Genomic DNA, 26,779 nt, shown 5'->3' on the forward strand with positions numbered 1-26,779 from the left:
GCTGCCTGGCCTGTGAGGAGCTTCTTGGGCACCTGAGATTTAGCTAGAAGTAGAGGTTTTGTAGTAGAGAACCACACTGGCCAGAGGTCCCTGGCATGGGACTCCTGATGGGGCAGGTAGGAGGGTGTGGTTTTGATGGCCTTGTGTGTGCTAGATGCTACAGCTTCTGCTTTACTGACAGAAGCCCCAGGAAGGCCATTCTAGAACAGCAACACACAGTGCGGGTGCATCCACATAGCACTTAGGCTTTTATTGCAGATTTGTGTCGTTACAAGGATAGTCTGGGAATATATTTTTTAAAAACTTAAAAAACAAAAAAAATCCTCCCTTTTATACACAAACAGGACATGCTACATGGTACACCGGGAGAAATGCTGAGGTAATGGGCATGCACCCAACTGTGGACAGTACCAAATGGCCCACAGCTCACACACCTGGCACATATACCCACCAGGAGGGTCTTACCTTCTTGATTTATCTATTGTTTCTGGCATGACAGTCATGTGATACCTCTGAGCCCAGCAGGACTCAGGAAGCCACCATGCTGTGGTGTACCAACAGTCCCTTAGACCATGGCAGCTCATGGAAAGTAGTTAGTTTTCTTTGTATGGCCTCATCTTCTGGGAGGTGCAGTTTGAGGACAGGGTGCAGATCATTCCCCATGAGCATAGGCCCTCAAATCTGCAGCTGTCTGGAAGTCCCAACACATTGGCAGTGACTTCTCTCCAGTCTAGTGTCTCTGGCAAGGCAGGGTACTGTTTGTGTGAAGTTACAATAATGTGGAGGCTAAAGTATGAGTGGAAGGTATAAAACTGAGTACAGGTCTATGTGACTGCCGCTGTGGTTCTTGGCCTTGCCTTCCCTTTCCCATCTGGAACCTGAGCCCAGACTATTTCCTCCCCAACGGCCAATGAATTGGGCCAAAAATAAAGGTCTGTGTGGCAGAAGGGGAGAGGCCAGAGAAGGGAGAAGAGGACCCTTGACCTCCAGTGAGCAGCCAGAGACTAAGGCACAGAAAGTGCAGGCTGAGGGGATGCTGGGATGGAGGGATGCTGGGCCGTCCCAAGAAGGGGAAAATACAACAGTGGAAGGGGAGTGGTTGATCAGGTACCCAGAGAGGTTCCCAAGCAAGAAGGCCAAGAACCCTACATGAGAGATGAACTTGCACACATTCCAAAAAGGATCCAGGCAATGCTAAAGACTGTATTTTGAAATCAGCTACATGGCCTGTTCTGCCCTTCGACTCAAGTACAAGGCTGTCAGCACATGAGCACTGAGTATGGAAAAGTTCAGTGTATGTGGTATCTCGACATCCCACATGTGATATGTGTCTTAAGGGCACACGCGTGGTGGCTCATATGCATGTCTGTCATGTGTGAGGGTATTGGCAGTCGTGTTTTTATTGGAGGGACTTAACCGTGTCCTGGGGATATGAGGCCATCTGGTGTGAAAGAAAACAGGAAGGACAGAGAACAGTGTTGATGCCCATAACCTGACAGAGTGATTTGGAAAGTAAGGTCCAGCATCCTGTCCTCCCAGCCTGAGAGAAGTTGGTGAGGAGCTGTGCTTGAGGTCTGCACAGCTGGGACGGCTTTGATGGCTTCTGGCAATGGCCATGAGTGGCCAGGAAGGGGACAAGCTTAGTGGAAGGTATTGGGGTTGGGCCGAATCATCATCACCACTTTCTTGAGCGAGTAAGATCCTCCTCGGAATTCGGCCCAGTAGACCCCATCCTGGTATCGGCTTCGGTAATGGCCCCCGCGGTACCAGACTCCATTGAGGTTGGAGTGAGCACAGGCATTATACCACCATCCTCCCTTCTGATAGTGGGCACAGTTTCCTGTAGAAGAGAAGGCATGAGGAGTGTTTAGGAGGAGGTGGTTTTGCACCATCTGTGGTATACCCAGGGTCTTCCACAGCACCCTGAGTAGGGGTCAAAGGCTGGCCTGACTTTGCAGCTTAGCTTTATGACAAGCTAATGGTGGGATTGCAGAGATAGCTTTACCTTTTCTGACCACCATGTTCTCATCTGTAAAAGGACAAAAATAATGCCACCAAACAGTACTGCTACAGTACTGCTACATAAGAATAAATAAGGACCATGTTTAGCCCGTAGCCTAGGTTACACAGAGGTGGCCCTGGAGAAAGTGGAAGTGGCCTGTGGGTTGGGGAGAGGGAAAGCAGCTCTCTCTAACAATTTTTTAAGAGTTGAAAGAGCTGGCTAAGAGTCTTTCAGAACGATGAGGGAAGTGTTTAAGACAGAATGCCTCTCTTGTCCTCCCCAGCCTGAATTCCATCCAAATCACTTCTGTGTTATTTCATAAAAGGGATATTTCCATGAAAGCCTTGGCCCAGGGCAACTCTCAACATGAGATCTGTGCTCTTCTGCCTTCCCTGTTTCTAAGTGCCACTTGCCTGAAGGCAGTGGTAGAATGGGACTTTGAGAAGCAGTGTCAGGTAGCTTGGTACAACTGTCTGTCACATGGCATCTTTTTGCTCCAGAATCTGGAGGCAGAGGCTCTAAAGTTGTTGGATTCCTCGTCCCCATTCAACACCTAGGTTTTGCTCTACTTTTCTCACCTGTGTAGACATCATGGTCCCTGTCCAGAGTGGTGAACTGTTTCCCATTGTGCCAGGTAAAAGAGTCTCCTGCATTCCCGTGGTAGCGCCCCAGCCGCAGCTTATAGTACTCGCTCTCTGGTTCCAGGCGGAAGCTAGCATATTCTGCAAAGACCTTGCGGCCAGACCAGTCCTCCATGGTTACAAGTAGTTTGTAGTTGCCTTGATTTGTCAGCCAGTAGATGTTCTCCAGGCCCAGCCAATATTCACCATCGATGTTCCCAAACCCTTGCTGGGGAAGACCCAGGAGAGTAGAAGTGAGGCGTTTGTATCCCAGGAATAGTCAGAACATAAGTCAGGCCTAGGTTCTGTGAGTGGGTAACCATCAATCATGTACCATTCACACATCTGAAGAGCACACCTTTTTCCTTCCATCATGTGAACCTGTTTCTTGTCCTTACCTGAGAGTGCTGTAACTTCTCAAAGGCAGAATGTTGTGGTTATTTGAGAGCCTGGCACCTGGAAGGCATGCAGCCAACATTGTTTAGATATGTCTCTAGGAGATGGGCTTCTCCTAAGCCTCAGGTGCCTTCTCTGGAGGTGGACTGTGTGTACAGGTATGTAAGCCCCAGCATAGACAGGTGAGAGCTGTGACTGGCATGTGACATATACCTGGGTCCTTCTGGGTTTAAAACCCAGTGGTTTTGTTATTCATTTGATATGTGGTTTGAGGCATCAGCTGAACAGTGGCTCCCAAAGTCTTTTAAGTGATTCTCAAAGCCGAGCACTATCACCAACCTCCTTAGGATGGGTAAACATTTGCTATGTTATACCATCCCCATGAGAGAGTGGAGGAATACAAAGAGGACCCTGAGGCTAAGCTTTGGAGGAAAGAATCACTCCTGCCCAGGGAGAGCCAGTATGGAGGAGCCTGAAGGAACCAGCAGGACTACATGCAGAGACATCGGGGCTGATGGGAGTTGCAGCTTTGGCCTTGAGGCTGTAGTTACTGCTTTACCACACTGTGGCTGTCAGCCATGGCAGGGTGCTCTCCCTTTTCACCTGTAAGGTGACTTTGTAGCAATGCCTTCCTTAAGGGCATACAAAAGAACCCGCTGTGCAGTACCTGGCAAAGAACAAGTGTCCATTGACCTGAGTTGTTCATGCCATCCTTAGTGTCCCCTCTTGGTTCAGAGAAGGGTGAAAGGTATAGCAACTCCCTTGTACTTGCCTTAAAAGGAGAATGGACCTTGCAATTAGGGCCCAATTGTCATAGTTCCCTATACATGCCTTTTAGGGGAGCGTATCAGGACCTAGAGCCCTGGGACTTGTCCCTTCTGGCCCCTAACAGCAGCTCTACCTTGTGGAGGCCTTGGCTGGGAGAAAGATGCTGTCGCTACTCCTTTCTCTCCTGAAGAGCAGATAAGGAGGGTCCTGACCTTACCACTCTAATGGCTTGGCAGAAATGGTCCCGTCTTTGTCCTTATGGAGTGGAGTGGACCAGTCACCTTGTAGACACTGTGTACAGGCCCACTGCTCTCACCTTATAGGTCTCCCAGTTCCTGAAGAAGTTAACTGAGCCATCCAGGCGTCTCTGGATGACGGTCCAACCCCCAGGGTCGTGTCTCTGGTCACACCACACCTGCATGAGGCGGTTGGTATTCTCAGGCTTTACCAGGTAGATGGAGCTGGTGTCATGGCCGTCCTCCAGGGCCTGTAGGCAATCTCTCCATGGGCCTGTAGATACAATATGTGTATGTTATATAACTGCCTGCCCCCAGACGACACCCTAGCTGGACTCCAAACCGACAGAACTGCTAAGAGAGCTAAGGAACACAGTTTAAAGGGGCAGATCTTTGCTTTGTAAGTTAGAGAACAAGAGCCCAGACTGAGAGTCAGAAGGCCTGGACTCTAAGCCCCACTTCTGCTCTTGTGCTCTCTCTCTCTCTCTCTCTCTCTCTCTCTCTCTCTCTCTCTCTCTCTCTTGTGACCTATAAGAAGGTTCTTCACATCTCCCAGCCCTTGGTGTCTCTTGTTTGTAGATGAGAGTCATATTTTTCTTAGAGCTGTTAGGGTTAAAGAGGTCATGTGGGTGGATATTCTTTTTTTAAATAATTTATTTACTTTTATTTTATGTGCATTGGTGTTTCACCTGCATATATGTCTGTATGAAAGTGTCAGATCCCCTGGAACTGGAGTCACAGACAGTTGTGAGCTGCCATGTGGATACTAGAAATTGAATCCAGGTCCCCTGGAAGAGCAGCCGGTGCTCTTAACCACTGAGCCATCTCTCCAGCCCTGTGGGTGGTTATTCTCAGAGTGATTTTTAAAGAAGTTGTTTCCGTTGGTGTCGTAAGATGTGTGTCTACTGTGCATGGCCACGGTCGTCAGTGTTCTATGGGCCTGACGCTCTGCTTTGCCAGTCCAGTTCATGCTCTCCAAACGGGATACCAGGGCCTAAATAGCTGCTGTGGGTCTTCAGTCCCTGACCATGGCTCTTTCCCTCCTCCAGTGATGCCCTTGTGTTTCCACATTACACCACAAGATGTAGGCTTGAGTTATCAAGATCCAGTCAAGCTGGGGTCTTCCTTAGTGATGACATTTCTGAAGGTTTTCAAGACCTACCTACTAGACCACATAGTGTAAGATAACTAGTACATTTTGCTGTTTGCTTATTATTTTGTGTGTTGGTTCCACCACTGTTCAGTCATTGGCTGCAGTGGTACACACATGCCATCCTAGCACTTGGAAGTTGGCGGAAGAGGGTCAGAAGTTCAAGATGAGACTGTGCCACAAAGTGAATTCCAGGCTAGCCTAGGGAATCAGTTCCGGTCTCAGCTATTAATTGAGTCTCATACCCCTTTGGAACTGCTGTAGGCCTTGAGAAACTCAGAGCAGGGTAGACCCTCTCTGCTGGCCATTTTCACCAGCACTCTGAGCTATAGTTTCGGTGGTCCTGTCTTTCTCCTTTTGTAAGTGTGGAGGGAGCTGGCTCTTGGGTTCAGCTAGTTCACTCTGATGACTGAAACTTGGATTTGGATCCCTTGCTGGGCCTTAGAGCAGTGTGGAGCATCCCACTGAGCACTTGATAAGAAAGAGGAACCATCTGTCTCTTTGTCAGTTTCCTGTGCTAGTTCAGTTTGGAGGCTGGGTCTGTGGACTTCTTTATTCTCTAGGGAACTTCCTACACCCTTACCTTTTCCCTGCACACAGTACAGGAAGGTCCTCAAGTACCCAGTCCTGGGAAGAAGGTATGACACACAAGCAGCTCCTTTACTCCTTCCTCCCTCTTTCCTTTTCTTCCTCCCCACCTCCTCCCTCTCTCCCTTCATTTATTCCCTGATGCAACTTCCTGCTTTTGCTAGGCCCCAGTTTCTATCCTGGGGAAGGGGAGGCCAGACCTTCAGGAAGAACATTCAGGGAGGAGAAAAAGGTTTTCATTATGTTTGGCCCAAGCCCCAGGGACTGAGACAGAGAATGAGAGTCTGTCCCTGACAGCTGGAGCAAAGCGCCGGTGGCATGGGAGGCCTCCCAGCTTTCCACCAGGTCAGTGGGACAGGGCCACTTAGTGAGAGTGCTGTGGTAGGAGATGGAAGGCAAGGGAGACGACAGAACTACACTCACCAAAGCCAGCAGCCAGGGCTCTTCCTGCATAGCCACCTAGCTCCTGGGGCATGGCCAGATACAAAGGCTGTTCTTGAAGTGGGTACTGTGCAAGTAGGCTTTGGAAGCCACTGGAAGGTTAGCCTCATAGTTACCAATCTGTGCTGCCTTCTACAGTTCAGTTTTGCCTCTTACATTTTTAAAAATGGACGCTGGTTTTGTTTTGTTTTGACAAATATTTTAGAAGGATTTGAGGTCTTTAGAAGTAAATCTCTTAAGTAGTAAGAGTTTTTAGAAAGGCCTGGGAGATGGCTCAAGAGGAAAAGAGCTTGTTGTGCAGTGTGAGGACCTGAGTTTAGTCCCCAGAACCTGTGCAAAGCAGTGTCATAGCACCTCTCAACCTTGTAGGCCAGCTAGCCTGGCATACACAGTGACAGACAATAGAGACCCTGTCTCAGGCAGAGTGTTAGGTAAGAACCAGCACCCAAGGATGTCTTCTCACTACCACATGCATGCCATGGTACTTACACACACACATCCCACACATACAAATATCTCTCACACACAGGCACATATATACACATACAGATATAAATAAATATAACATACACGTATACATTCATACACACACAATAAATTTATTGGAAGAAAAATTCAAGCTTCTACGACTTTTGAAAATGTTTCAGAAGGTTAAGTTGACCCTTGAAGCCCAGGTAAGAACACCTCGCTCTAAGAAAGGCTTGTTTGGAACCTATGCATACTTTTTGCTGTAGCCCCAGTCTATTGCAGTTGCTTGGGTATTTCCACTGCTGATCCTTCCCATGCTCCTGATAGGTGTTTGTAGTCTCCCCCTTTTATAGGTGAGGAAATGAGAGCCCAGAGACCATGGGGAACACCCTAAGGCAACATGGTCCATGCAGTCAGGGTGGCCTGAGACCGCAGATGGTCTAGGTGGGATGCAGCTTTCTTTCTCCCCAACCAGAGTGACCTGGAAAATGGAGACCTGGCTTTGGGTGTGGCATCCTGAGGACTGTATCTGTCAGGTTATTAAACCCTTCCACTTTGGTCTTTTGATAATTTGGGTTTTATTTTTCCCTACATTTACTTATTATGTCCATGCAACTATTTTGGTGTCTTATGATGTTGAAAATTTTCTTTGTGTATATGTGACAAGGTCGTCTAGGATTGTAGAGTCGTTTGAGTTGATGTAGATGGCCTTGTCAGCCTGCACAGCACTCAGGCCACCAGCTCCTTTAGAGAACTGAGGCTCTCAGAGACCCTCCACTAAATTTCCCATACTCAACACATCCCCGTTTCTTATAACAGAAGTAGGAGGCAAAGCTGTCAACATAAACAACAAATGATATAGATTGTACTGAAAGCGTGGTACCAGCACCCTGCTGTGATAAGAATTCCTTATGCAACAGGGATGGTGCAGTGGCTCTCTGTGCTGCACAGAAATAATGCAATGAGAAGTCAATACTGTAACATCTAAATAAGTCAGTGACAAATCTGTCATCATTATGCTTGGATAATGCCACAGAGAGCCAAGCAGAGCATCTAAATTTGGGTAAAGAATCTGGGGCTGGGGAAAGACTACTGGTGTGGTGTTGGGGGCACTAGGATCAGATCTTAGTGGCTTTTCTTACACTGTGACTTTCGGCAGGTTTCTCAGTGAGTCTCAGCTTTTACTGCTGTAACCCAGAGAAAGAACACTAGTCATCCCGTGGATCTCAGTCCAGGGGCTCGGTGAAGTCTCCCTCTCCTTAGATACAAGCTTGATGTGTTAGAGTGGTCCAACCCCTTATTTGAGACACACATGCTGTTTGCTCTTGAGTTTCCAAAACCAAGTATATTTTAATAAATACACACACACACACACACACACATACACACACACACACACACCTATTAATAGATATTTTCAACTAGGCACATTTTAAGTCAGAATTAGTGAAGGCTCCAAAGCTGTGTACAGTAGAAAATGAGGATCTTTTTTGTTGAGTGCAGCTGAATGTTCAGAGTGCAGTGGGCGAAGCATCTTCTGGCACAGAGCAAGTGCCCTGGTGGTGTTTGCCTTGGCTCCCCATCTGAGAGGCAGCTCTGCCCGCAGACAAGGCCAGCACTAACTCGGCGACACCTAGGCTCACCTCTATAAAGACCATATTTACACCATAGTCAGAATGTTCCACATGAAGAACAGCATGACTTCCATGGCGAACAGATCTGTGTGGTTCCCTGGAGAGTGGCAGGGGTGCAGGAAAGGCACTGGACTGAGACCAAGGATGAGGGAGGGATGCTGGCATATGGGACACAAGATGTGCAGGTCTTAGGCCTTGGTACTCTGGGAATTTTAAATTATTTGGCCAGGGATAACTCAATTAATTTATGGTTGGCTCTGATTTCTCAGCACATCATCTGGCGTTGGTTGGGTTAGTCCAAGCCTTGCTCTCCTCTCTAGCATTCCTGACTGAGACCCTATAGGTAAGAGGGCACACAGTCACCATGGAAACCAGGGAGTGTTCCATTTGTTTTCTTCATGGTAAAGGTAAGTTGAGGCTGGCCACCAGACTAGACCCAAGTGTGCCATCATCTTGTTGTAACTTGAGAATGACCAGCCTCAGATGGATGTACCCAGACCCTGCAGCGGGAGTAGTGGTTCTGATGAGGCAGGTTCCAGTGCCTGTGCCAAAGCACCCAAAGGATGAGGCGGGAATCAGAGCCTTCACAGCTGCTCAGCAGTTGGTGGGCTCTTCTCCTAAGCCCAGCCACTGAGCGCCAGGACATTGTGGCTCAGGCTTAGTAGATGACCCTGGGGTCTGTGGTTATATCCCCAGGAGTGTTCCTGAGAGTGATTTGGTCCTGATGTCCCTCTAGGATACTGCTAGGACACCTTTCTTATGTGAGAACCCTCTGTGGTTTTTGGTTCTCGATGGTCTAGCTCCATGGAGTCTCTTTGCTAACAGAAATGACTAGATATTCAAATTGGATCTGGAGTGTCCTACTCAAATTTACCCATTTAATGCCAAGGCAAGTGTACCATGTAGGTGTGAGTCCCACTCTGGCCAGTGGCAGGCCCCTGGGTATCCTGAACAGGCCAGATGACAGACCCTGTTAAAGGGACAAGGAACAATTTTGTCTGATAATGCTTACGTCTTATTTTTCAAGAATTCTGGTGAAATCATTGTCCATGTCAATGGCTGCCTTTCAGTGAAGCAGAGTATGAACAGTGGCCTAAAGGTGGATATAATTTGCAGTTGCCAAAGGTGTTGGCAGTGTGCATACCATTTCTTCCTTACGGTGGGGGCAGGAATGTCCTCAGCATTGAGGCTGAGGGCAGGAGCTTTGAGGAGTTTATGAAAATGTTTGAAACCTAAAAAAATCTTATTGGCTCTCAGATGTGAGAAAGAAAAGTACAAAATAAAAATTTATTATCCTATGATTAAATTTCTACAAAGTGTACACCCATTTTGTCAAATTCATTGATGGTTAACTTTAGCCTCTATTAAAAGATGTTATTACTTTAGGAAACAATTTGTAAGTTAGATTTTTCACACTTCCCAAGAATTCTTGAGCATGCCTGATGTTTGCTAAGAAATCAGAGCCAACTATAAATTAGTTACTCCTGGCCAAATAATTTCAAAAGTAGAATTATTCAAACCCTTTCAAAATTGTTACAGTAAAAATTATATTGGATGTGTGAGGTGACTGCACTTCAATGCATCTGATGCAGTTCCAGGTCTTCCAAGAACCCTTAGGGCCCATAAAGGGCTTCCAGGGGCCCTATCCTGCCTGTTTGACCTTGAAATAGAAAAATACTTCTCCACTGAAGTGTCTAGTGTTAGTTTTAGACTGAGAGGCATGTGCCCACGCAGGTTTCTAGCAGGGCTGCTGGGTAGGAGAGAAGGGAGTTTTCAACAGCTTAGGGAAGAGGTGGAGCTGGAGGTAGATGTTAGTGCCAGAGCTCTTGCTTAGCATTCTTTGGACCCTGGGTTTCCACCAACACTATTGGGGGGTCGGGGAGAGGGAGGAAGGGAGGGAGGAAGGGAAGGAGAGGTGGTTAGGTTCACAGGGTCCCAGAAGTCTCACAGGGCACAGGTGAGCAGTCTTCTGGGCTCCAAGGGTTGAAGTGGAGCCTGCCTTCCCCAGTGCTGCTGCTGGTAGCCCCCCAGGCTGCCTGAGTGAGGTAGTCATTGGACACGAAGGGTTCACAGTTGAGCACATCATGGAAGAATTTATCAGGACTCTGAATGTACAGATGCTGAACAAGTGGCCGGTGGTCCTATGGTCAGCCAATCTATGGACCCTTTCTGAGGTAGGGGCAGCTGCATTGGCTCTTGTTAAGGTACCTATGTTGACTTTTCCTGCTCACCTTTTATCTCTCACATGCTAACAAAGCCCTGTTTATCCTCTGTTCTGCCATTTGACCCTGCGACTGGACCGCAAGCCACTTGGCATGTAATTTGTGGTACTTTGGCCTTTTTCTCTGTCTGAAACAAGAAATTTGCCTAGCACTGAGCCTGGCCTTCATGGTTTCTTGACAGTTGCTGACTGTGACTGATAGCAGATCTTCAGAGCCTCAGCCCCTTGTCACCGGCTCTAGAAAGTTTCTCCCAGCTCCAGCAGGACTGCTCCATCCTGTCTAGGCTTCCTAAATGCCTTTGTATTTATCTTTTTTGGAGTATAGTAGAGTGGCTACTACCATGTCTCAGAGAACCTGTTGCCAGACAACCAGGTGTCTCCTATGCCGTTTTATCCTTTCCTCAGAGCTGTTGAATTACAAGGTAGCTCAGGCGCAGGGGCCCAGAGTTGGTGTGCAGGCCTGTCTCTGGCTCCAGGTTCCTCCTGTGATGTCCTGTTGTTGCCGTGCAGTTAGAGTTGTTGATCTGTTCCTAGTGAATGGTGGTGGGCTGCTGTGGGGGCAGGCACCTTCTCGGGGTAGTGAGTCTGTGTTGAGCAGATAGGTACAAGTCCCTCCACATTCTACCTGCCTTCACCTGTCCCGTCGCCACAGGAATGAATGTAAGCTATATTTCTTTGTCACCCTCAGCTTGAGAACCTTTTGGAAGCAGACCTCCATGGCAGATGGTCATCTCCGTCCAGACCAATTCCTAAAAAGGAAATTATTTCTGTGGGGAAGTCTGGACAGACCATATGCAGGGGAGGCCATGTGTCTGAGCAGCCACATGCTGCCCTTACTGGTCTTTTAGAAATGACCCTTAAGAAAATCATATAGGCCACTTAATTTCAACTTAAAGAAAAACATTTAATTATTGCCTTTGTCATTTAAACTAATACTTGGTTTTCTTTCCATGTTTTTTTTATACAGTAATTTTAGCCTAAAATTATATTTAAAGAGGGAGAATCACTTATCCTTTTTAGGGAGCAAGGATAACATGAGATTCAGCTGAGGACCTTCTGCTTTATTGCCAAGGCACTCTTCATCCAGATCATCCCAGGGAGGCTGAAGCTGGGGCAGCAGTGATGGGCAGCCAGGGAGGGCCCCTCTCCTGTGCCCGTGAGCAGGTCCCTGCAGCTCTCCTTAACAAGTGCCCGTCCTTATCTTCACTGTCCACTCGGTCAGCAGGCCCAGTAGACATCATGGTTTAGATACAGCAGTGCTCAGTTCTGCTTGCTCTCACTTTTTGAAAATGAATTTGGTGGCCTGCATGAGTATTGTACAGTCACCAAGTAAATTCATCGCGGTGATCCAGTCGTGTAGCAATCTGGCTACAGATGCCTGATCTCTAGAATTTTCTCAATTACTTCTGGCTTGCCAAATGCCAAACTGTTAGGATTTTCAGACCCTGAGATGCCAAATGCCCAACTCCCAATAGTCACAAGGTTGATAGTTTATCTCCTGCAAAGAACCAGGGCCTTCGGCCCACTATCATTCTTGGAAAGTGGCCCGAGGGGTGGCAGGATAGCTGTGGGTCACCCTCAAAGAGCTCTTTGTGATCAGCTCTCCCAGACTCCTAGAGGGGGAGGGTATGAGGAAGATTGTCCTGGAACCCGTAAGGGGCTCTTGTTTAGGCAGAAGCAAGCAAAGAATGTTCTTGAAATGTCTGCTGCAATGGATTTTGGATATCTTAATTCATTTAAGAAAACGTTTCAGGAAAAGAAGAATACAGTACAGGGGAAACAACACACATTCTAGAGGGAGAAGACACGCGGCTTTTCCTTAGGTGTCTGCAGCCTCAAAGGCTAAGTCAAAACCAGGGCTAGCCAGTCACCCCCCACCTTCAGCATCACATCCCACCTCCTCAGCTCTATCACCTTGGGACCAGTCCTTTTCTCTTCATAGTAATCATGTGACCTGCAGAATGGAGGGAGAGATGGGGGTGACCTGCAGAAAGGAGGGAACGAGCCAGTTCTGAGACATGCTGTTGTGCTGAGAAGCATGGTCTCCATGCTTATTTGCTGTCTCAGAGGACACGTGAGGTAGAACCAGGGGAGAAAATCTACCAAGTGTCCTTGTCAGCTTGTCCAGGCCCCAGCCAGCTCTGGAGGCTGAGAATGAGAAGGTGGTTTTCACATGTACAGTGCTGTCCATGAAGCAATAAAGTCCCAAGAAGGGGTCATAGCATCTAAAGCTAACATGCAAAAATAAATAAATAAATAAAATAAACAAAAAACAAAACAAGAATTTAGGCCTAGCTGTCCATGAAAGACTGAAATGTAACCTCAGGGGTGGGTCCAAACCTGATGGGAGCTTTCCTAAGACCCATTTCCTGGGCATCAAGTACACATCCTGGTTTCTATGCGTTGGTTCTGAGGACTGAGAACTGTGGAGTGGCCTGTTCTGTCTGGGATGACTGCAGCTGAGCGCACTTGACATTCTGTGTAGAGCCCAGACAATGCTCATTGTATTCCTGGTATTTTGTTATGCTGGCTTCATAAATTCCCACAGAGTTCCAAAAAATTTTGGCCCTTCTAGAGAAATCTTGTCATACCTGCTGTGTGGAATTTGGTGAACAGAAGTGACTGGGGACAGTGTAGATTCCAAGCCCTTTCACACACTTGCCACCTCCTCTGCACTGAGTTCCTGAAGACCAGGGACCATAGTCTTCACCAAGTCAAAGGAAGGGCCAAGCAATATTGGCAACCCCTCATTACATCATAGCACATTGTATTTTTATGACATACCCCTGTGAGGCTGTAGCTCTGTCCCCCATCTCCTCATTTGAAGAAAGTTAAGGCTCAGAGGAGTTCAGAACAAAACAAAAACTTGTGTACATTTGTTGTTGAACTTCTGATCCTCCAGTCTTCACCTCCTGAGTTCTAGGATTACAGACACATGCCACCATACCTGGTTTTATGCATCACAGGGATCGAACCCAGTGCTTCCTGTAGGCTAGGCAAACACTACCAACTGAGCTACATCTCCAGCCAATTAAATAACTTTCTCATGAGCAAATAAGGGGGAGAGGTGAAGCCATCTGCAGCTCCAGGTGTTTGTTCCCATTGTGTTCTGGCTCAGGAATGTCCTGAGATGGTTGAGTTAGAAACCAGAGATCTCAAGTTGAAAGACGATCTGGAGACTGTGACACCACCCTGGCAGCAAGCACGTCTGAGCCTTCATTTGGTGCCCGAGGACACATTTTCCCTCTGGGTACTCTGTCAGAACACAGAACACACCCCCCTCCTTCACCTCTGATGTAAACCAGGTGTGGGTGCAGATGGCATGGTCATCAGACACTGACCACCAGAGCTGAAGACAGACTGTTTACTCCTGTCCCTTTGTTTAAGATGAAGAGACCATGATCAAAGGCGGCTGTTTACCTCAGGCCCAGTGCCACACACACTCTGCAGTATTTCGTATTCTAGAACTGTCAGTTGGAAACAGACTAAAATAAATCCTACCCAGAGCCTTACATGAGGAATACAGGGACAGGATTACTTGCCTCCTGCCCAGAGCTCATCAATAGAGGAAGCCAGATTCCAACCCAGGACAGTCCAGTCCAGTGTACCCGCTCTCCACCCCCACCCAGTCCAGGTCTTTCTTTCAAGGAGCTGTGACAGGTGCTGTGCCATGAACCTAGTTCCCCACTGCCACCACCGACTTGTCCATTCTTGCTCTGCCCACTGGCCACACACAGATTCAGCTCAATACTACTGTTTATTTTTTCAAGTATGAAATAGGTACAAAACAGGGTCTTTTCAGTAAAAATATCTCTCTGCCAACAAAGAAGTTGGCACCCCGTGCAATCTTAGGTTACCTTCTGCAGAGATGAATTCAGTTAGCACATGTGGAAAATAACAGTGCTTAGATAAAGGAGAAGCCAAGCTCCAGGAACTGGCTCCCTTGAGGGGAGTCCTCCACCCTGCTCCCCCTAACTTACAGATTACTAGAGTCTGATGCAGAGACCCAGCTTGGACACAAAGGCCTGACTTTACATGCAGCCCAAGCATGTCCAGCATGTGACAGGTTACTCAGCCTGTCCTTGAGGAGCTCAATCAGGTGACTCTCGTGAGACTCCCAGGGCAGTATCTTGGTCACGCTTCCCTCCCAGGGTGTGCTTCAAGGACCCCGTTCTTCCATGACAGTGTCCTGAGAATCCCAGTTTAGCATGACATGTGTCCTGAGAGTGTATGGAAGCCTTGTTGAACACTGGGCAGCAGCTGACCAAAGGGAACTCCCAGTCTTTGGGAAGAGATCCTTCTGGTCCTCACCCCTATGAAACTTTAACTTTGAACTTAATAGCACTCTCCCCCACTGGCCTGTGACTTGTCAGGTGACATTTACAAAAAGGTAGCTCTGGGCCCTTGCACATGGATGTGAGCCCACATGTGAGACACCCCAGCCACCAAGACAGGGCAACTACAGTCCCTCAAAATACCTGGGGTCTTTTCTCAGAGACCCCAGAGCTGACACCCTTCCACAGCTGCTCTGCCATCTTAGTGGAGCAGTGCAGTCACTCACCCCACCCGCCCAGCCCCACTGGCTCCAGCCGCCATCTCAGGAGATTATGCAAGTCCTGGGCTGGCCTCAGCTGGCCAAAGCTCTTCCCCCAAGTAGAAGCATGGCGGCACCTGCCTCAGAGGCCCATGTGAGTGGGGCTCCCCAAAGGACTTACCTGATGGTTTATCAGTAGATGATGGGAGGCTGGTGAGAGCAGGCATGGTGGGCAGAGGGGGAGGCAGCACCTTCAGGTTCTGGTCACTCTGGATCTCATTGGTGGAGATCTGGTTGATGATGCGGTTGTAGGTGGGTGGTTGGTAGACCCGAGGTGGGGTGGCTGGGGGAGGCTGGGGCACCGGCCTGGCAGCAGGTACCCGCTGGCAGTGTTCCTCCAGCTGTGCAATGACCTCTGATTGGTTGTGGGCCAGCATGACCAGGTGCTGGAACTTGTGCTCCAGGTCCTTATACTTGCTAGCCAGCTGTAGCATGTCAGCTGTCTGGTTCAGAATCCTGTTCTCCAGCTGGGAGAGCTCCAGTGCGTTGTCCCGCTTGCGAATGATCTCATGTAAGAGCTGCATGTACAGCTGTGTGACTCGTGAGTTCATGTTGCGGCTCTCCTTGCGCAGCAGCTTCACCTCACTTACAATGCCGCCGTCTACCTCCACCAGCTGCTGCAGTGTCTCAATCTGACGCTTCTGCTTAAGCAGCTCGTTGTTGAGCAGCTCTAGCTCCTGCTTGTGCACACGGTTCTCCAGGTGCACCTCGGGTTCCTTGGAGTTGACACAGATGGCACCTGTGACCCGCTGCTGGGGCACAATGAAAGTGTAGGTGCACTTGTCCGGAGACTCGCCTGCCCGCTTGTACCTGTTGAGGTAAATGTACTCTCTCTGTGAGCCATCCTCTGTGCCCTCAACATCATCCTCTGGACCTGTAGCAGCTCCGACGGTGGCCAGTAGCCCCAGCCACCAGCAGGTCACACACAGTGGCCTCATGGTCCTTGCAGTGTGGTGGTTGGTCTTTACGAATGAGGTCTCTGAAAGCCTGAGATTGGAGAAATGAAGTCAGTGACAGCCCCATCCCTGCCACTGGCCTGGGCCAGGCAGGACATTACCCAGGTACATTTTGGGGAGGCCATGTTCCACTCTCCTGGAGTCAGAGAGAGAACAGTTGTCATGGAAACAGCAGAAATGGTGGGGCCTTGCTGGGGTAGAGAGTAAAAGGGATCTGCCACTTCCAGAGCCCAAGAACTTGACACTGGGAATGGGAACTTAGGGGAGTGTCTAATCCTTCTCCTCCGCCTTGGGACTCTGACCTTCACATTTCTGTGTTCTACACTCTCATACCCCCAAATTTTTCCCGTGTTTTGCCTATCTCAGCCCTGATGGATCTGCATTCTCTCAGTGCGGGTACAGGGTCTCTCTCAACCTCCTGTCCATAGAATGTAGCATCGAGAGGTCTTTTCAGCAAGTGTTGGCTAGATGAATGAGCTGCTGGACACAGAATGGAATGCCCTCAGTAGTGGACAGTGTCCACAGGAGCATCCTGTCACATGGCTTTGGTCTGTGTGGTAGCTAAGCTACAGAGTCCCAGACAACAACAATCTGACCTCTTCTAATTCCAAACGCTGCAACAGCCAATGACTTCATGATCCCCATCATTGCAACGAGTTTAAATCAGCAAGGAACAGAAGTTAGGCATGTGTCTCTGCCTTGTTTCTTAGACAGTATATCCCTTTCCCATACGTTCATCTCACGTTATGATGTGCCAGGCAGTGTGCTGGTTGCTGGGGATTTGGCTGCCCTCACAGGGCTTTCATATCACCAGAGCTCCCAAGAACTGTAAGGAGAAGCATCACGTGTTGTGAAAGGTTATGACAGGACCCTGACCTAATGGGGGTCAGGAGCACTTCCCTGAGAAAGTGACCTTTACACTGACTCTTGAGGGTTGAGAAGGAGTTAGATAGGCCTGGAGGGACTCTAAGACTGCCAGGAAGAACACACTTTCCTGTGTTCTTCCAATGTCCTTTGATGGTAGCTTCTCTGCTTTTTTTATTTTTTGCAGCATATATTTATTTGTGTGTATGCATGTAGGGCACAAGTGCCGTAGCACGCTGTGAAGATCAGAGGACAGCTTGCAGGAGTCAGTTCTCCCCTTCCACTGCGTCTGTCCTGGGCATCAAGCTCGGGTTATCAGGCTTAGGGCAAGAACTCTTATTCACTGGCCCTCTCACCAGCCCTAGGTACTCTTAATTCCATATCACAAAGCAGGAAACTGAGATTCAGTTTTCAGGTCTTAAGATCACAAGGCTAGGAGGTGATCCAACCAGAATTCAGCCCTGGGCTAACAGCTGTTGGCAGCTCAAAGCCACCAGCATTACCACTTTGCACTTCACATTCATATCTGCTGAATACCAGCTGTGACATAGGATCCCACGGAAGCTTCTTGTTGGAGACCCTGGCTGCAGACTGTACCGTGAACCAGCCAGTGGGCAGATCAGACCCTGTTCTCCATGGGGCTGTGTTGGGCTGTTTTCTACTGAAGTCAAGAGCCAATGCTTGGTTCCAACAGTCAGAGAGGGCCTTTTAGGGCCAGGCAGAAAGGGTATTTAATGGAGAACTGTTCTAGAGAGAGGTGGGGCTTCTGAAAACAGGCTAGTTTGACAATGTTTGCCTGGTTTCCAATGCTTTGGCTCCTTGGGAACTGGTAGCCACCCCCCCTCCCCCACTGCTGCAGAAGAATGGGGAGAAGCTGGGCTCCAGGCTAGGGTGGGCCCTCCTGCCGCACCTTCTGTGGGCAGCTCACCTGCCTGCTTGGTGACAAACGCTTCTGTGCTATGGCCAAGAAACTGCCAGAATGCCAGGGAGGCAACTTGGCACCAGAGAAAACACTTTTTTTCTAAACATTCCCAGGTATCCAAACCTGGAGGCTGTGCTGTTTATTGAGCTCTGTCCCTTCCCAAGTATAGGTCCTCACTGCTCTTGCCTTTGGACTTGAGATCCTGAAGACTGAGCACCTCTTCTGTGAGGGTAGAATGTTGTAGTGCCCACAGGATAAAAAAAAATAGCAAAGCACCACTGAGGAGCACCGAGGGTAGCTGTACTGTGGGTAGAACACCATTGCCCTGTTAGACCAAGTTCTAACCCTAGGCAGCTGCCCAGTGCTGGCACACACGGGTGTGATCCCTGAACCCCTTTTCCTGAAAGAACATTGCTTGCTATCGTTAAAAAGCAAACCAAACTCAACAGCTGCCACTCACACATGTTCTGATCACCCCAAAGCTCGGAATCTGTTATTAGTATTGTACCTGACTTAAAAGTGAGGAAGTGAAAGCTCAGAAAGTTGTGAAGTCACTGACTAGTGTTAGAACCAGTCAGTCACCAAGTGTCCTGGTGGAGTCGGGGCTAGGTAAGTCCGCAGTGCTAGTGACCAGTGGAAACTCTAGATGTCCAGGCAGGTAGGGGGCCCTGCCTAGAGACATGCAGCAGGTAAGAGCCCAAATTGAACCTCCAAGGGGCTTACATCAGTACCATGCTCCCCATGTAGCCCTTGGCCTCCCTAGCAAGCATTTGTTTTCCCTAAGGATTCTAACCTGTCTTCTGCTAGTTTGGCAGTTCTGAATGGGCAATAATGAGTCTGTTTACTTTTGCTTTCTTGATATTTATTTAGCTAATTGCATCCCAAGAGAGATAACCCCCCAGCATTCCAGAGCCGCCTTAGGCTGGGGACTAGCGCCACTCCACTCAAAGTTCCCCTCCTTGCTTTCTCCCATGACCAACAAAGAAAAGCAAACCCAACTGTTTTCCTTGGCCTGGAAATTAAAATAAAAACACCAATCCAAATAGCTTTTCCACATTGTGTGGCGAGGAGTTTCCATTGTGCTGGGCTTCCCTCTCCCCACCACCAAGGCTGGTGACCACGTGGCAGGATGGCCTCTGCACATGGGGAAGTAGACTCCCTAAGCCTGGGTTCACCCAGCCTACAGTGGGTTGTGTCTGAGTGTCACCGTTTGGCCTGTGTGGTGGGGCCACACACGATGTGTCTATATCCCTCTTGCCACAGCAGCACTGTAGCCCAGGCAGTGGACTGCTCTGAGGAAGAAGCATCATTTGGTGACACAGAACTGTCTCCTGCTCCATGACAGCAGCTACTGCCCTGGGATATACTTCTGAGTTCTTATCTCAAAGACCAAGAATGAGAAAAGTTCAGATAATAAAAATTACTCCAGCCAGTTATTTCTATGGTCTGAGCACTTTGTTTATGATTTGTCACTATGTCTTCCCAGGACCCATTGCTTCAGGGCAGCCATGTAGCTAGGAGCTGGGCCCCACACTTGTGTACTAGGTAACAGCGCGGCAATTCCCCCATTTGATTACTGAGGTGCTGGGGTGCTTTGCAGGTGAGCTCTGCCATTCTAGGTGGACACAATCAGGGTCTTTGTGGGTTTGTGTTTTTCTAGTATTCTTTCCTTTTTTTTTTAAGGTAGGGTCACATGTGCCTCAAGCCCCCTCTGAACCCCTTGTGAGGCTGAGGATCACCCTGCCTCCACTCTCCAGTGCTGGGGTCAGTGGCATGTGTTATCATACCCCGTTTATGCAGTGCTGCAGATCAAACCAAGGGCTTCCATAAATGTTAGGCAAGCACTCTGTCTGCTGAGCTCTCTCTCTAGTCCTAGAACAGCTATCTAGTTACCATAGAGGTCAAGGCTAATAGCAGGGCAGGCGAGGAGACTGCTGAGGCCTGAAGATAGTGAGTCGTTGGCCTAAGTCATGGAACTACTGAATAATGGAGTCAGGTAGCAGGTGCTCCACATGCACCAAAACACCCCTGCTATGGAAATGACAGTATGCCAGGGAACCCCAAGAAAAGCCTTCTGATCTTCTGGGCAGGAAGAAGCTCTTGTGGTTCTGCAAGCCGGCCTCTTGAGGAGTACTTCCCTGCTCAGTCCAGGTTGTAGTCTGCTGGAAGACACTATTCTACCCGAGCTAGCACTGCACTGCCAGTTGTGAGCACAGACCTGTGAAGGCATCCCAGACATTCTGGAGACCTGAGAAGTAACCTCTGCCAAGGTCATGAGGCCCACATATGCCTGGCTCTGTCCTCCAGCTGTGTTTCAGTGAGTCTGAGGGACAAAGCATGAATGGAGATGGCAAGTCCGAGATCAGGACAGCAGAGAGCCCAGCAAAAACTTAAGCACCAGCAAATGGCCATTCTTACAAAAACTGCAGGAAGACTGGGTATGCCTGCAGAGCGGTACCTAAGCCAGCACAGCTGACCCAAGATAAGGAGGGGATCAGCTGCAGAGAAAGTCTCAAAATGAGCCAATAGTATTAAGAATAATGGCTGTCCTTTGTTATGCATGGGTATACCCCCCCACACACTGTCTTCTTTTATACATAGACAGATCCAGGTATTGGTTGGCCTGCCTGAAGCCAGTTGTCCTCCGTGGTTACTATTAATAGCACCCAGGCAGCATGTTTTATGACTCCTGACCTAGGAGACAAGTCATACCTGTATTGGGCAGTAAGGAAAAACCAGGCCCTAAGGTAGTGGGTCACTTGGAATAAACATCTGGACCCAGATTTGATGGACACTGCAGCTCCGTGCCCTCACTTCAAGGTTACCTCTCCATTCAGTAGAAATAAAGATGCCTATTTGTTTGATTGTCTAATGGCCAGGATGCAGTTATTTCTTACTCTTGACCAGATGAGCAGACATGGCTTTCAAGTCAGTACAAGGGTGAGTCTTGTTGGATGTTACAAAGAGCTACTTGATCTGTGAGTGGTGAGACCCCAGAATGGGCATTACAGATGAACAGTGGTAGACTCACCTCGGACAACCTGGAGAAGGAACTGTGTATCATTTGTCCTCCATGATTCACCCCAGCCTGGAGGCCAGGGAGGGAATAAGCAGTCTTCAACCCAGGATCCTGAATCATCCCTCACCAGGAGGCCATGGAGGCCCCCAGGGAGGCTGCAGCCAGCTCTCCACTTCCTCGGTTAGTATTCACCAGACCTTTATGTAAGTCCCCCTCAGTTCAGCCTTCTATCACCCACTGGCTTAGCCTTCCCATCTACCAGTCCTATGTCTGGCTCCATCCTGGGGTCAGCCCTATTGTGGGAGACTTGGGCAAAGGCTTGAACCAGAGAAGCAGAGAAACTAGGACCACATCTTCCAGCTATGTCTGGAGAAGTGATGGGGTGGGGGTGGGGCGTGTCTGCTATCCCAGGCTCTCATGCACATGCCATGGGTGAGCTGCTGGCTTCCAGGAAAGGCTGAATGTGTGGAGGTGGGCTGTGGTCACACTGTGAGATCATCGGGCAGAGGGGATGTGGTTAGGCCTGGGGAGCTGAGTGCCTATGCCAGGAGGATGAGGATACTGCTGTTACTTTTCCTTGCTGCGTTATTTGGGAACCATTTTAAGATTCCCCCAAAGTCTACACACTGAACCCTCTGTGCCAGGAATCATGGCCAGCAGAGCAGAGGCAGGGAGTGTCTGCAGAAGCCATTTGAGAGTCCAGCTTCTGAGTTGGCTGCTGCGCTTCCTGCAGTGCCTAGTGTGCTCTGGAGCCCTGTGGGGGGGGGGCGGGGGTGGTCCAGATCTGAGCCTGGGTGCACAGCACTGCCCCAGGTGGCTTCCTGGAAAACCTGGGCATGGTCTGGAGCTTCTCTTCTGAGCCTAGCTGAGTAGCTAACACAAAGGTCACTTCAGCCAACAGGGATAGTCTCATTCATTGAGCATCAGGACAAGTTCTTTCCGTGCCCGCCTCACACATCAAAGGCACTCTGTAAGTAGGAACTGTGATTATACCCATTTCAAAGATGAACACACAGAACTAAGGGATAAGGACAAGGACCAGGACCAGAGCTGCCAGATGGTGGGCCTGAGACAACTTTTTACCCACATGCTCGTAAGTGGACTTAAGACAGAGTATGATGTTGCCCAAGTAGACAAGGAGCTGGCTAAGGCTGACATGACAAAGGAGACTCCTGACCTTCCCCTGCTCCTCCTGCTGCAGTGTCAGGTCCTGTGTGCCAGCACCCCAGTTTCAGAGGTATTGGGGGAATTAAACTTAGGTCATTTGGTGTACTAGGCTAGCATACTACCCCATAGTTCATTCCATACACACTTCCAGCTGTGAATAAAACTCACATGGCATCAAGTCAGTGTCCTTACATACATACACCTTCATGTGCTTTTTGCCTGGCAAACCTTCTCCTGTAATTCTACCTGGTATGTGTCTGTCTTTCTTCCTAAGGTGACCTCTTAAGGCCACCTCTCTGTTATGAACAGTTATGGCCTTCTCCGCCTAACACCCAGAGCTCAGACTACCCTGGCTGGCTGCCCCAGAGTATGGGCTTCTTAAAGTCCCCTCAGAATACCCAGCTCCTAGTGTAGCACCTAGACAACTAGACGCTAAGGACTGCATTCATTCCATATATTTTCCTGGCCAGTCATGAAAACTAGAGCAGGAAAAAAAAAAAAAGAGGTATGGTTCCTGTGCCCAGCGGGTCCATAGTAGCAGACATTCCTAATGCCTATGGCAACACTTGGGGGCAGCTAAAGGGCCCTGTGATCCAGCCAGGATGGGAACTAGAGGAGATGGGTCTAGGGGGAGGGGAAGTGCTTCAGGTGAGACCTTGGCAAGAACAGTGTATCTATCCCTCAAGGTCCATGGCCTGTGTGGTTGGGAGCAAGGCCTGAGGTTTACCCCATGGCTCATGTGCTCATCCATCCTGAAGGTCTCTGCTGTCTGGAATGGGATCTGAAGATTGATTTAGCAGGACAAAGGAAATGCAGTCTTCCGTGGCAGAGGTTAGAGGAGGATCTACCCCTGGTAGGGCTTTGACATTCTGGAAACCAGGAATCTCTGGGAGGTAAGAAGAGTTCCTTCTGAACTTTTTTGTGGTGGTCTCAGCTGCCTGTTTGAGGACTAAGTGACAGGCCAAGCCTCTGGGGCTGCTGGCCCCAAGACAGGCTGGTTTTACCAGGGAGTGGACCTGCACAATGGCTTGATTGTCAGAGGCCTGGCTCTCCAGCCAGCATCTTAGCATTCCTGTGATCAGAATGTGTCTCAGAGTGATGTGCACATGGACAGTTCCACCATGTGTACTCTAAGTTGAGAACATTCCAGATGAAGTAGGCTGTGATTGAATGAGAGGCCAGAGGCTGAATATACCTTCTGTCTGTTTTGTTTCCAGATGCCTGATGCTGCCTCAGGTGTGGCATAGTGTAGATGGTGAGCTCCCACGTAGCAGCCTTGAATTCTTTCCCCAAATAGTGATGAGAGAATGCCTTCGTACATCTGGTCACGTGGATGAATGTTTACTCAAGGCACTGGCCCCCACGTGCAGAGTGTTAGGAATGGTGTCAGGTTGTGGGGACAGCGGAGAACATGCAGCCACGCTTTCTATGCTGCAGATGTGGTCTCCACAGAGAAGGCAGCATGGAGACCAGGAAAGCACCCTGCTCTCGGAGTGATTAGGGGCAGCAAAAACAGACTTGACTGCCAGTGACACAGGGTGGCATTAGAATAGGAGGCGTTAGGATACTTTGTGGAGTCATAGAGTAGGATAGAAAAAGGCAAAGGCTTTAGAACTATATCCTAGGTTCAAGACCCATGGATCACATGACTGTCACCTTAGGCAAGTTAGCCTTCCTGAGCCTTTATTCTTTCATCTGAAAGAGGGTGCTAAAACCAGAACCTATTTCCTAGAGTAAGGGTAGGGATGGAATGGCATAAAGTGCCTGCTCAGTGGCTAACTTTGTAGACCTTTGTGGGGTCCTTGCCTGTAAACACATAGCCGTGCTAGGTAATTCTCCAGGATCATGCATGCTGCCCACCTATCTCCACACTGTGTCTGTCCTTGTTAGCCAGGTCCACAAAGCCAGAGATGCATATAGAGGCCAGAAAGCCACCACATCCAGATTATAGCAGAAAACCTTCAGTGTCACCCACTCTAGAAGCTTGGGCTGGAAAGCATGTACCTCACGGCCACTTTCCAGATGCCTCCACGACCTCCCATTTGGCCCTCTGGAATTGTGGGAGGAAAGCTGCTGTCCCTGGGCTCAGATTCACTGGTATTGTGTGACACTAGTTCACCGTGGCCAGGCTTGCTGGAGGCTGTTCTCTGCCTGTCCCTCTGAAAGACAGGTGTGGCTAGCGGTTCTCTTGAGGGACCATGGAAGGGCCATGTTTCTATCCCTGCAGTTCTGACAGGGATGCCAGTCAGCAGACCAGGAACACCCAAGGTGGTGCATTGTGTCACTATGCCTGCTAGAGTAGTGCTGGAGGTTTTGATCTGTTTGTATATTTCCTTTGAGTATACTTCTTGACTACAGAAATGCTACAGGTAGCCTCAAACCCCAGGCCTAGATGCAAAGCCCTCACCCTTTAATACAGTGTCTCACATAAAGCTATTCTGTTGCTACTTGATAAATGTAATTTTGCTACTGTTATGAATTATAATGTAAATATCTGATATGCAGGTTATTTGATGTGTGACCCCCTGTGGGGTTGAGAACTGCTGCCTTAGCAGAATATATCCAGAACAGGGAAAGAATTGTTCTCCCCTCTGAATAGTTCTGATGGTTGGGCTCTCGGTAACTGGTGTTCAGAGTTTTTAGAGGCTCTGGACACAGGCACTGGGCTGTGGACTAGGGTCTCATGTGCCGCCCCAGAGAACAGTGATGTATGACTCAGAGTGGCCCTGAAGTCACTGTGAGATGGAAACGGTTAGATGTGTGTTGTGGAGTAGCTGCAGGTGTCTGCTCATCTGCTGCAGAGCTGGGCACTCTTACTGCTCCATTTCACAGGTCAAGAAACAGACTTAGGAATTCTGTGAGCTTCCAGAGCCACTGAGCTAATTCTCAGAAGAGCTCAGACTTGGAGCCAGCTCATAATCTCTGCCATACTCCGCCTGTACTCGGAAGAACCCATGTGGAGAGCATTGAGCTAGCTTCAGAACTGGTGTTCTCAATCTTCCTCCCAGCCCCTGTGGAAAGGGATCTTTTTCTGAGTGACCACACTGGCCTCCGGGAACTCTCCTACTCCCACAGCAGAGGTAATAGCTGACCCGTGACACAGATGTCACAGGGAGAGGGGCGGGATCGACAGAACATTTCTGTTTGGAAATTATCTCATGCTGAGTCTTTCAAGGGACTCCTTATGAGGCGCCTGCAGTGTCCCCTCACGAGGCCACCAGGAAAGCGTGCCCTCCAGTTTCTCAGCATAGCCTGCTAGTTGGAGACCTGGGGGCCATCTGCTGTGTCCTTGGGCACAAGGGAAAGTCAGGACAGCACTTTGCCCCACTGACAGAAACTTGTATGTGACATGTTGTGTCTCGCACAGGACGCCTCTGCTCCTGGCCCACTGGAAACCTGTGAGAGGCGCTGCCTGGCCGGGGGCACTTTCTGAAAGAGGGCTTCTACTGCCTCAGCCAGGTCTGCCAATGTCCTAGCATTTTCTCTAGCCTGGGTTTCAGGAGGAGCCGGAGCTTAAACATAACTTGCCAAGTCCTCTGCTCCCCTGCCACTCTCAGGCACTTGCCTCACAAGTACACACTAACACACATTCATGTGCCCGGTTTACCAACCAGTGTCCAACAACCATTCCGGTTCCCCTCATAGGCTCTTTGTTTGAAAGAGGTGAGTGGGGTCCACCAATGAAGTCGGCAACATCCCAACCCCACACTCTGCCTCAACACCACCCTGGCCAAGTAGTCATACTCCTCTCTCTCTAGTCAGATACTTGGTGTGGCTATAAGTCAAAGCAAGGTCTGACCCCCTCTGGGTTCCAGCTGCACACCCCCAGATGGAGGGGGAGTCAGGATTGCTCACCTCTGGCCCATCTCAAGAACCCTTCCCCTGGATGCTACAGTTGAGAGCTGGCCGCTTACCTCTTCTCTCCTGTTTGACTCTGGAGCAGCCCTTCACATGCTTCCCGATGCCATCAGCAGGGCAGCCTGACCATGGCCTCCAGGAGGGTCCCGAGTCCCAGGCTGTCTGGCAGCCCTGCCTTACTGGCCTCTGCTAGCAGCAGCCCGTGCTCTCAAAGGCTCTTAGGGATGGAACTGGCTAGTGTGTCGCTGGGGCTGTTCCTCACTGCTCTTCCTCACAGTGTGGCCTGCAGCTTCCTCAGTGCATTCTCCTTGCAGGTCCTGGACCCGGGGTCCAATCCCAGGCCGACTCAGCAGCCTCAGTTGAACTCCAGGTTCTTTGTGGAGGCTTTACATGCCGCCAGAGGAAACTGTGAGCGCAGCCTGACCCTGGTTGGCTGCAGGCACTTCTCTCCGCCCACTAGTGCAAGAGGATCCCCCAGGCCCCAGAAGGGCCTCCCCTCAGCTCCAGACAGGGGCGGGCCGCCTGGTGATGTCACACTAGCTCTGGCCCCAGCTGGCCCAACCCCGCCTTCTTTGGCACAGGCAGCCTGGCCAGCTCTGCTCCTGGCTCACCCGCCTGCTACACTCCCTGAAGCCTGACGTTCCTGGGGTGTCCTGTGCAGGCAGAGCACTTCCCCAGTACTCAGGTAATGGTTTGGATCAGCTGCAGCTGTGCAAGCAGCTGCTTGGGGATCCAGCAGCTCATTCTTTTCCTGTGAGTCGTCCTACTAAGCTCCTCAGGACCCTTCTCCAGAGGCCACATTCTTCCCTTTGTCCCTGCAGAAGGCCAGTCTGAGGCAGTAACCCACAGTGGACAGTGGAAGAACTGGATTGGGG

The 26,779-nt window shown here is 49.5% G+C and overlaps 2 protein-coding genes across 9 annotated transcripts in view; one reads left to right on the top strand and one right to left on the bottom strand.

Moving 5' to 3' along the window:
• Positions 1-26,779, top strand: part of Ralgps1 (Ral GEF with PH domain and SH3 binding motif 1) — a 230,102-nt gene that overhangs the window by 121,367 nt on the left and 81,956 nt on the right. The window lies entirely within an intron of this gene.
• Positions 226-26,396, bottom strand: Angptl2 (angiopoietin like 2). Its single transcript, XM_048432166.3, has 5 exons — positions 25,961-26,396; positions 15,240-16,105; positions 4,103-4,296; positions 2,581-2,851; positions 226-1,840 (listed from the first exon to the last, which is right to left on the bottom strand). Exons 2-5 carry the CDS (start codon positions 16,054-16,056, stop codon positions 1,641-1,643), a joined length of 1,482 nt encoding a protein of 493 aa, XP_048288123.3. The 5' UTR covers positions 16,057-16,105; positions 25,961-26,396; the 3' UTR covers positions 226-1,640.

The sequence above is a fragment of the Myodes glareolus genome, chromosome 21, assembly GCF_982192425.1.
Source record: "Myodes glareolus chromosome 21, mMyoGla1.1, whole genome shotgun sequence".
NCBI lineage: Eukaryota > Metazoa > Chordata > Mammalia > Rodentia > Cricetidae > Myodes > Myodes glareolus.

What these genes read in the sequence shown, in the direction of transcription:
- Angptl2 (XM_048432166.3), bottom strand. Translation starts at nt 16,056, where the DNA reads ATGAGGCCACTGTGTGTGACCTGCTGGTGGCTGGGGCTACTGGCCACC. An exon ending in GGAACTGGGAGACCTATAAG is followed by an intron (nt 2,852 to 4,102) that starts GTGAGAGCAGTG and finishes GGTCTTCCCCAG; the next exon opens with CAAGGGTTTGGGAACATCGA. An exon ending in GGACCATGATGTCTACACAG is followed by an intron (nt 1,841 to 2,580) that starts GTGAGAAAAGTA and finishes TCTCTTCTACAG; the next exon opens with GAAACTGTGCCCACTATCAG.